This window comes from Apteryx rowi, unplaced genomic scaffold, assembly GCF_003343035.1.
Source record: "Apteryx rowi isolate R43461 unplaced genomic scaffold, aptRow1 scaffold_391, whole genome shotgun sequence".
Lineage (NCBI taxonomy): Eukaryota > Metazoa > Chordata > Aves > Apterygiformes > Apterygidae > Apteryx > Apteryx rowi.
The window spans coordinates 638,894-649,212 of NW_020450430.1; the positions used below are offsets into that span (position 1 = coordinate 638,894).

Sequence of the window (10,319 nt, forward strand, 5' to 3'; positions counted from 1 at the left end):
ATGAATGTTTCATAATTGTTAATTTCTCTGTTTACTAGTTTAACCTCATCTGCCTTCCACATAGGGTGCGTCGCCCTTCCTCAGATTTTGCTGCTATTGCTACCACGTTTCCTTGTGTCGCCCACAGCTGTTATTCCCCACAAGAAATCCGTGGAGAAGGATGGCCACTGCGGCCAAAAGCCAGTAAGACAAAGATCTTTCCTCTGGTATTAACAGCTCCCTCTCTCTAATTCTTCTTAAATAAGTAAAGGAGATGCTAAATTTACAACATACTTTGCTAACAGCCAAGAGAAAGTTGGAGGGTGTTAAAACATCCAACTCCTTCGTGCTGGTTTGGGAATCCCAGCCTCCGAGTGACTTTTTCGAGCCCTTCTTCCTATCCTGGTGTTAGCTAAAACCGGGGAAAATCCGCCRGCGGCTGAACAGGTCTGCCTGGGGGCCCAGCAGCCGTGCCGGGGGCTTGCCGTCGCCGCCTGCCCTGCGCGCTGGGCAGGAGCCTGGGAACAGGCGCCTTGGGCCGTGGGCAGCGCCGTGCCTGCCGTCACCTCGGCCTCGGGGACACCGGGAGGGCACATTTCCATCGCCCCGTGCCCCCGGTGTATCTACGTGTGAGGAATGAGGAGATTAAAAAACAGGGAGCCAGGAAACTGCCCAGTGCTAGCCATGAGATCCCACAAAGCGGACGAGCCAAAACGTGGCATTTTTATAGTGCGTTGTTTGAAAATTCCTGCTGTGAGCACAGCCAGGAGAACGAGCACAACCGCTGAACCAGAAAGGGAGTTTTATCACTGCCTGCAAACTCCAAGCAGAATAACTCAGGTTGAAAGGGACCCGGGCGCAAAGCAGGGCTAACTCTGAAGAGTTGTCCAGGGCTTTGCACAGTCACCTCCCAAAGCTCTCCAAGGATGGTGACTCCACCACCTCCCTGGGCAGCCGGCGCCAGTGTTACCCACCCTCCTGGGAAAAACATTTCCCATATTCCCAACAGGGATTTCCTTTGCGACTGTGGCTTCTTGTCCCTCTCTTTGCACCTCCAAGAAGAACCTGGCTCCACCATCTCCGTAACCCCTTCAAGAAGCTGAAGACTTTGAGCAGGTCTCCTGGGAGCCGTCCCTTCTCTGGGGGAAGGACCTGGGCCCTGGGCGCCCCATGGTCCCATGGCTTGGCTCACCCCACCGTGCCACAGACCCCAGCCAGACACAGCGCCCCAGGAGACAGCGGGCAACCAGCCAAAAAAGGGTACCGGGAAGCTCCACGTGCTCCCTCCTGGCTGGGACTTATCCAAAATTGTGCTAAGGATCCAGGGAATTTGGTTATGTCAAGAGCACCCACAGTGTGTGCCCAGATGCGGCTGTAGCACTCATACAGCTAATAAGTAGATGCTCTCAGATAAAAAACTATCTTCTGAAATGTAATCTACAAAGCAGCAAGATTTCCAATATGCAACGTATAATTTAAAACTAAATTGCATTATCATTGTACTACTTTAAATCGAGGATCGGTGTATCGTGGCTCGCAGCTGTGTAGACTGTAAACAAAACCTTCTTTTCCTTTTCCAACTACGAGCCTTCAGCTTGCTTCAGTCTCCCAGAAATGCTGAGTTCAAACCATAAGGCCTGGGCAGACGCATGCTGGTGCTCCTCTTGCAGTGCTCTAAAGCRTTGCTGCAGAAATGCAGTAATTTTCAGCTGGGGGCTGTTGCTGCAGGAGGTGAGGTGGGTCCCCATCAGCACCGCCCAGCACACCCCGCTTCCCCCCGCGCCGGGGCTACGCCAGCCGGCGGCCGCGAGGACAGGCCTGAAACGCCCCGGCCGCGGCCACCGCGTTGAGCACTTGTGCAACAGCACAAATTCCAGGGGAGCTGCCGCCGATTTTCCTCCGCGTATTGGAAATCGGATCTGGCTTGCTGGAAATGCCTGCCTGCTTTCTTTTACTCCATTTAATCCTCTGCTGTAACGCTAAATAAAACCTGCTTATTATTAACCCTCCCAACAGTATTGGTTATGTTTGTGGCTGTTTTATCTTCCAAGTAATTTAAATAAACAACTGAACCATAAAGGGAAACTATTAAACGTTCTCTTCTACTGGACATCAAGATGTGCCAGTTCATTAATATTTCTTTATCACTGCAAACTTAGATGCTTAAAAGCTGTGACTCACTTTGTCAAATGGAATAATTATTAAATGTTTTCAATTATCTGGCTAATTAGTACTAAATTCTGCATTTCAAAGAATGCTACGTTACACAGTATTTTGCACACTAATTTCTCTGAAAGTTTATGCATCTCATTTGGTATATTCATAGCAGCAGCAAGGCACTTCTAGGATGACATTAAAAATTTTTGCTCTAGGTGAAAAAGAGAGTAAATATCCTTTTCAGTTTCCCCAGGCAATCAGCAGCCAGAAAATCAATGTCATGCTTGAGCATATTGGGATGAGAAGGTGTGAACCTGGCTGTTTGGCCGCTGCTGTCTGAAGGAGTTTTGGGGAAGAAGCTCTGATTTAATATCCTTCAATTTTGGTAATATCCCTTTACTTTACCCTTCTTTTTAAAGGAGGGTAAAATGCTGCTGTCTCCGTTCTGCAGCTTGCAAAAGCAGGATAGTGAGATACTACGTATTTTGCTGTATGTAACTGTAGAGTAAAACACGTGTGTTTTATTGCAACGCAGGAGCTCCAGATCTGCCGGTTCGCAGCACGCGCAGGGCTGGTTGCGCTCAGCTGTGGGTCGCCATCCGCCGGGCTCTGCTGGGTCCAACCTTCAGCTGCTCCCTCCTAAAAGGGCTTTTTCCCACTCACGCGCTGCCGCTCGTGTGGGGCCCGGGCCAAGGGAACTGCAAAGCGGACCGGACTCTGCAGCATAATTTTTTTCCACTGGAAAATTGCGCTACCACCCAGCCCAGCCTGGGTTCGAAGCAGCCACCGAGAGGTGGGCGCTCTGCATCCTATTAGGGCTCCCCGGAGGAAGCTGGACCCATTTTTGATTAAATCAAGCTCATAGGCAATTCTTAAAGAAGGGCTTTTTGAACTAGGAACTGAACCTTATGTTTGGGTCCCTGCCAAACTCAGGATAGCGCGAGGAGGATGTATTTTTGGACTGCATGTCTGCGAGCCGGCTGTTAGATGAAATTAAAGCGAATGTTTATAAAGAATCCTCCAGTGGCGAAGCAGATGTGGAAGCCGGCATTTTTGACAAGATATATTTCTGGTGTTCACATGAATAATCATTTTCATTCAGGGCTTTTTTTTTTTCATGCTGTAATAATTTGTTGGGCTCTTTTTTTACTTTAACTGAAACTGGCATAAGGCCCTAAAATCTTGTGATAAGCTTGTTTGTTTACTTAATGCATGGTAACTAGAGAGCTGGGCTTGGGCTATGCTTCCTTTGATGCTGTTCATTCGATATCAAAGCAGTAGGCGCAGTGTGTGACACAGGTATTGAAGCGGTTGTATCGTTTCATTATTTTCTTGCTATATTGGTCGTGGAAGAGCAACTCTACGGCTCCTGCAGGGTCGCGCCCATGGACCGAGCAACTGCAGGCACCCAGGAGAGCTTCTTTTTCTCCAAACACAAGGCACAAGGAAGCACCGTTCTGCTCTCATCTGGCCTGAGGCAAATCCAAAATAACCTTGTAGAAGGCAATGGAGTTACTTCTGTTTTGCTCTGATACCAAATGGCAGCTGAGTTCTGTTTTTTACTAATGTTATCCTTTAGTGAGCTGTGTTTCATAGCTGAGAAAATATTTGGAATTATGCTTAATATTATATTATTATATATTATTTGGGATTATGCTTAATGTATGGAATGTGTTTAATATATGCTCTTGCAATTCTAAATATGTTTTCAAATATACTGCTTTCATGAGTGTTGAAGCAAACAAGGGCATCTCTGTGCTTTAACAAGAAAAAAAAAGAGCACAAGTGCACATTTGTAATGTAATACGCATTATCATTAATTATACATGTTTTCATTTTTTGCTGACTTGTTGTTCTTCCTTGGATTCAGCACAAACTCCTGGCTTTATTATGGACCAGATCATAATTTTAAAGAAACAAGCCCAGCATAACTTCTGCACTATGTCTATATCTGCAACAGGGCATCGCATATGGAACACATAATATTGGATGGTAAATTTTTGCTTTGACATTATAATATAAGTTAAGCAAAAAGGTGTCAGCCTTGGCTTAGAATTTCATTAGTGTCCCAGACCGAACACGATTATTTGGGGTTCTTTTAAACATTCTAATAATCTTCCAAAAAGGAGAAACTTACTTACAATCTGGACTCAATTGAACCTTGAAGCCATAAAATTCCAGGTTCCAATAAATCTTCATTTTATAAAAACACATTCAACATATATCAAAATGGAGACCCTAGAAGAAATTAAACATATGTGGGTCACCTACTCTGCTGGATGCTCGTTAATGGTGTTGCGAAATTAGTGGCTAAACAGGAAACCATAAGGTGCAGTTTTACTGTGACGCTGGATAGGTTTTCATTCAATTCACCTCATGGAGATCTGGAGGTGGGATCATCTCCTAAGAGGGTTAATTATCTCTCCAGGTCAAACTCCAACCTAAATTGCTGGACACGAGGGTGCCCCAGGAATGTCCCACCCCATGCAGGGGCCAGGAGACAGTGTCACCTCGGAGGACCACAGCTCCCTCCCTTGGTGTCCCTCATCTCAGGTGAGTGGCTGATCCCACCCGCTGTGGATTTCAACCTAATATTCCCCATTCCAGCAGCTCTTCCCTGACAGCTGGTGCCACAGAGGCAAATGCCAGGCTGCCTGGCGCCGTCGCTCCACAGCTGTGTGGATGCCCAGGAGAGGAGCTGGTGGCTCCAAGACCACGTCCCCACCACTTTCTCCAGGCGTGCATGAGCGTGGCGTTGGTGGCGCCCCAATGTGCTCAATTCGCCCGTGTCTGAGCGGGATGTCCAGGAGACACCTCGAACCTGCCCCACCTGTGCCCTGGCAGGCTGGCGCAGGCCAGGCAGCATTAGCTCGTGCTCACCAGGATCTCCACCGCAATTTTATGTGCCCGTGCACCCGCTGCAGGATGCAGCGTTTTGCTTGATGCGCTATCAGTCTTTTACACCAGGCTCATCACTGTGGCCTTCAGGGTGCACACAGAGAAAACAGCACTCTCTGTCCCACAAAACTCATAAATCGAGGGAAAAGAACCAAAATGAAAGAGCTATTTTGGTGCATCTTTGGTTGATTCACGGTGCTGCATAGGTGCTCAGAGAGCCTTTTGATGGCTGCCCCAGCGGTTTCGGGGTCTCAGACCAGTGTGAGAGCCCACGAGACACGCAAGTCCGTGTCCGTACACGCACGGCACATCGTTTCTGAGGAAAGGGCCYGGCAAAGCACAGGATACTTCATACAGCCCCCATGAGAGTGCTGGAAAAGAGGGAAGAGGCCTGAGCCAAGCTTAGCAAAAGCGCTGTAAATCAAAGAGAGAGGAAAGTAAAGCGATATTTTGGGGGAGGATTTGCTTGCCTGTTCCAGTAAAGTTGAAATGTAAAGCAAAAAATGAAAGCAGCTGGGATCATGCTGCAGAGAAATGGGCTTTAACAAGCGCTTTTTCAATGCTTGAAAAAAATCCTGCCTGTGATGTAATCTTGACATTTCCTGGCTCACTGGCGATTTCCTCAGATCAAACACCACGAGCGCTGGGGAATCGCCACCACTGCTCACACAGCTCTTATTTCTTGCGATGTCCCAGAAGATGTGTCCGGAGCCGCTCGCAGGGTACCCAGAAAGGCCGGGACGGGCTTCGGAAAGTTGTGTCTTTACCTTCGTCTTCCTCAACCTAATTACTAGGGACAGCGAGAACATATATTCAACACCAAACRCATCTTCCTATCGGTCTGGCACTTCACCTTTCGAGCTGTCCGGGATGGGCCTGAGCACGGGGGTTGTTTCAGAAATGCCACTTCTTAAATGCAAAAGCGGTCCTGCACAAGCCCCGCTTCGAGGGAGACGGACGGCCCAGGCCGGCACTGGAGCACAGAGCCCTGCGATCCTTGGCTACGAAGCCAAACACGGCCCAGGATAATAGCTGTGGGAAAAGAAAGAAAGCTAAGGTTCATTGCCTGCGTGAAATGAGTTTGGTGTTCCTGGCCCAAGCCTCGGTAGCAACAAAAATAAACCTTGCAGAAGGGTCTCCTGCGGCCGGCTCCGGCTGCCTGACGAAAGCCGTGCTGTGCGCCGTGCTTCGGAGGGGGCGTCCAGCCTCCCCCGTGCTGGAATCGTGGGATTGTGCGAGAATCGTCGCAACCGTCCTCAAAAAAAACAGTAAAAACAAATAAGTCTGTTGCTAGCTCTGACAGTTGTACTGAAAAGCTCAAAACCATGACCCAGTGATTCCCTAAAAGTTTTAAAAAGGAGAAAGAATTAAAGAAAAAAGGGGGGGGGGGGAACAAGATTTGTCTTTCTTCATGTGTAAGTATTTTTATACCAGTGTGATAATTTTGAGGTTTAATGCTCCTGACGGGCAATCCTGCGTATTAGCCTGTGTCTCACTAGCAAGACCAGGGCCTGCGAGGGCCAGAGCCCCCCGTGGGGACGGGGCCCGGTGGAGCCCACCGAGCCGACGATGGCGCCGGGACGGGGGGAATTCTCCGTCCTTCTAAGTTTTAAAAATGTTTTTTGGAAACCATTCCGAAAACCTGGGAATTTTCCAACGTGAGCGGCGCTACTTTGAAGCTCAGACTTTCTAAAAAGACTTGATTTATTTTTTAAACATGTAATATGGTAATTATATTAACTTTCAGGTGACTTCCCAGGTGCTAATGACTTACTCCAAAACCAAGCAAAGCCCTGCAGACTTGGGGAACACTCGCAAAGACTCATCCAGTTTCTGCCAACAATGTTCTAAAACTAGAAAATGCAAAAAAAAAAAAAAAAGGCAAAAAAAAAGCAAAAAAGCCCCCCACTCCCTCAGTCTTTTTCAGCATTTTACGAAAGGATTTCAGTGTGTATTTGGTGCTTATTTAAAACCTTCTGATTCTCTTAGGAGAAACCCCTGCAAGGCCGGGGGCTGCCGTCCCTCCCGCCGTGGGGTGTCAGAGCAGCACTGACCCGCGGGGGATGCGCCAGGAAGGACGCTATGATATTGCAGGTCCCTCCGCCTTCGACCATGCGAACATTGCTGCAGTGCACATCGACCCCTGAAGAATGAATATGGTAAGTCAGGAGACTAAATTAAATCAATGAAAGATGAAACGCTTTGGTTCTGATGGTGCTTTAAGTGAAAAATCTCTGCGCGACCTTAATTATGCACCACTGACACCTCCCTAGGTATGCATCAGTTTTATTTAATATTTTGCACAGCGCAGCGGATGCAGCAGCTCCTAACTGGGCCTCAGCGTCGCGAGCAGCCTGCTTTTAGTCCGTTTGATAAGCAAATAACAGTTCCTCCAAAAGTCAGAGTTTCATGGGCACATGAGACTAAACTGATTTTTGCAGGATATAAGACTTCTTGCAGGAACGGAGGCTTTTGATTTTTCTAGGGAAGAACTATTCAGTCAAGCTGAACATTTCATCTCCTCGAGGAACACTGGCTTTTCAGGAAAAATAACTTTTAAAAAGCCACAGCGCTTACCGCTTTTGGCTTCGGCGGCTGGTGCTGCCGTTGCCCTGAATTCCCACGTTGCAACATCTCTGCCGCGGCGGGAACGGCTGCCCCGGCTCGGGGCTCTGCGCCCCGAAACGAGGCTGCGGGAACTGCGCGGGAACAAGAAAAAACAGATTCTTCCTCAGTTTTGTTACCTGTATCTCCAAAGACTGTCCTTATTTGGTGCGTTTAGAAGCTTTCCACTAGTATTAAAATTGCCCTAGTGAGAAGAAGAGGATCTCCAGGGAAGGGAGCAGGAGGAGGAGTATGAGCTCTCCACACGCGGCCAAGGAAACAGGAGCTCGCCGGTGCCTCTGGAAGCCGGCGACGTGCAGGGCCTGCCGCATCTTTATTATTTGCTATTTATAACGCATTAAAAATCTTAAGCAGGTCACATCTCGAGCCCCGCTGACAACAGCAGCGTAAAGTGAGTCCCCAGCCCTAAAAATGGACCTCACAAACTGTGAAGCTGCTCCTAGTTCAAACTAAATAAAATCTAACCAATAAATTACCTGCTCGGGAAGCATTCGTATAGCAACCAGATACCCCCAGGAAGCTTTTCTCCACCTTTTTTTTCCCTCACTGGGGAAACACTGAAAAAAAAAGAGCTTCTGGAAATAAACTCCCTAGAGGCGGTGAGCGATTCGGTGCCCACACGCGGGGAGCAGGCGAGGGCGGCGAGCCGGTGCCGGCAGACGCAGCRGCGGCGGCGGAGGGCTGCAGCGGGGAGGAAACGAAGCCCAGGGCTGAAGGACACAAACTCTTCAGACGCTCGAAGCCCGGCGGAAAGCAACGATGCACAAGCCCAGTAAGCCCAACGTGCGGGAAACGCCGCTGAGTTAGTGCACTCGGCCGAGCGCGCTGGGCTTTGTAACGTCCTCGGTGCCCCTACGCTTAGCTACCAGCACGCGCAGCGCGCTTGCTGCCCGTAAACACGTGAGCTATACCTGAGAGTTTAATACATGTTTCACTTAGCCCTCTCATAAAAGAAGAATTTAGAAACGGCATTTAAAAGGATATCGCCAACTAATTTAATGCTGCACCGGCATGCTTGTGGAAGTAGTATTAAAAACTCTTTTAACATTAAAAATGCTTTTATTTTTTTACCGTTTCAATGCAAACGGATGCTTCCAGTGCAGCCTGCGGCCCTGCAGGCAGCGGCGACCCGGCAGCGCAGCCTCGGGCTGGTGCAGCCCAAAGAGAAAGTGAAACGAGCCCGGCTGCGCCAGACGTGCAAAAATAACACAACAGAGCCAGCGACATGGCAGCGGACGCTCACGTAAAAAGCATTTCTTCTCGGCGGCGAGAGCAGGGACTGCTTAAGCGGCATCGTAGCCTTGGCTGGCTCCGCTTTTCCTTGCAGAATCCTCTAAGTCTGGTGCGAACACAGATCCTTTGGGTTCAGCTTTTACCTTAATGGTATCACACGCTACGTATTTCTTTTTCTGCTTGACTTACAAACATGCCGTGGTATTTTCAGACTTGGACTGTTTCAATTTTATTATTGCAGGTGGCCCAAATAAACTTTTCATTAACTTTTTCATGTGTGGTTTACAAAGAGAACTGTAAAATGAATAGAGCCTTACTTGAGTTTTTGAGTAAGAATCAGCAGCAACTTCTGTATCAGTTTTGCAATTGTGTGTCACCCCTCCCATGAAGCTGTATTAAATGCAGCGTTGGAAGGCCAGAAAATGGTTAGTTGGCTGCATTTATGTGATAGGGACAGAGATTCAAATAAAAAAACAACTTTTTATTCAACAAATACATTTTAGGCAAATGGAATTAAGTTAGGCACCCCAGTCTTCTGATTTCTTTCATACATTTTGCTTCACTAAAGTCCTTCAAACATGTGTATGTGAATAACCTGACTCACACAAGCAGGCTGACTGCAATCACCCCTCTTCTACGGTTTTTACCAAAGTTAATTAATTACCAGTTAACTTGAGCTACTCAACACCTTTGCGAAGGTTTATGTGACTATTCTAAATCTACATTTGTAAATCAAACACAGGTGAGTGTCTACTGTGCTTTTCATAAATACAGAAAATAATTAGCAATCAGTTGGTGTTTGGTTACCAAAAACAAAAAGAGAGAGAGTGTCAGTGCAGACAAACCATTTTGGGAGAAAAGTTGCATGTTTTTGCCACAGTGTGCAGCACAGTTATTTTTTTCTCAAGCATTTTTAAAACGTTGCTGCATGGAACAGTTGAGTTGGTCTGAATTTTTATTCTTTTAAAATTAATGCAGAAAAGGGGAAGAAAAAGTTGTTTTCTCCTCAAAAGTCACAGGCCAATGATTAAACATTAGGGATATCAACTTGAACTCAAGTTTCAAAAAAGTTGAACAGAGAGAGAAAAATCTGTGTAAAATTCACATTTTTCATGTTTTCTTTTGAAAAACTTCTGTCTAGCTTCCTCTGTCTTTTGAATGTTCTCATTATAAACAAGGTGTCTCCAGTACGGTGAGATTTTTTATAAGCAGTGGGTAAAAACCATAGATCTGAGCAGTGTTCTGGGACTTGTAGTCTCTGTGTTTATATTTCAGAGATACGTGTGATTAATCCTCCATTTCATTCATTGTATTTTTACTTTTCTGCTACTGGGAACAGTAAATAAAAGAGAAGTTGCAATAAGAGTCTCCTTTTTAATCAGAGACCTTCTGTTTCCTGCTAACTGCAGGCTTTAAAAAAAAAAGAA

At 47.0% G+C, this 10,319-nt stretch overlaps 1 protein-coding gene across 6 annotated transcripts; it reads right to left on the reverse strand.

The window, feature by feature from the left end:
- Positions 1–1,673: 1,673 nt before the first annotated feature.
- LOC112970339 lies at positions 1,674–10,319 on the reverse strand. 6 transcript variants are annotated; one of them, XR_003254961.1, is made up of 5 exons: positions 8,731–10,314; positions 7,612–7,733; positions 6,158–6,289; positions 4,278–6,066; positions 1,674–3,608 (listed from the first exon to the last, which is right to left on the reverse strand). XR_003254961.1 is itself a non-coding variant. In XM_026074600.1 (5 exons), exons 1-5 carry the CDS (start codon positions 8,884–8,886, stop codon positions 5,945–5,947), a joined length of 621 nt encoding a protein of 206 aa, XP_025930385.1. In that variant the 5' UTR covers positions 8,887–10,319; the 3' UTR covers positions 1,674–5,944. The 6 variants fall into 6 exon arrangements, 1 of the variants encoding a protein (XP_025930385.1); XR_003254960.1 differs by having other exon boundaries at positions 1,674–3,629; XR_003254959.1 differs by having other exon boundaries at positions 1,674–3,732.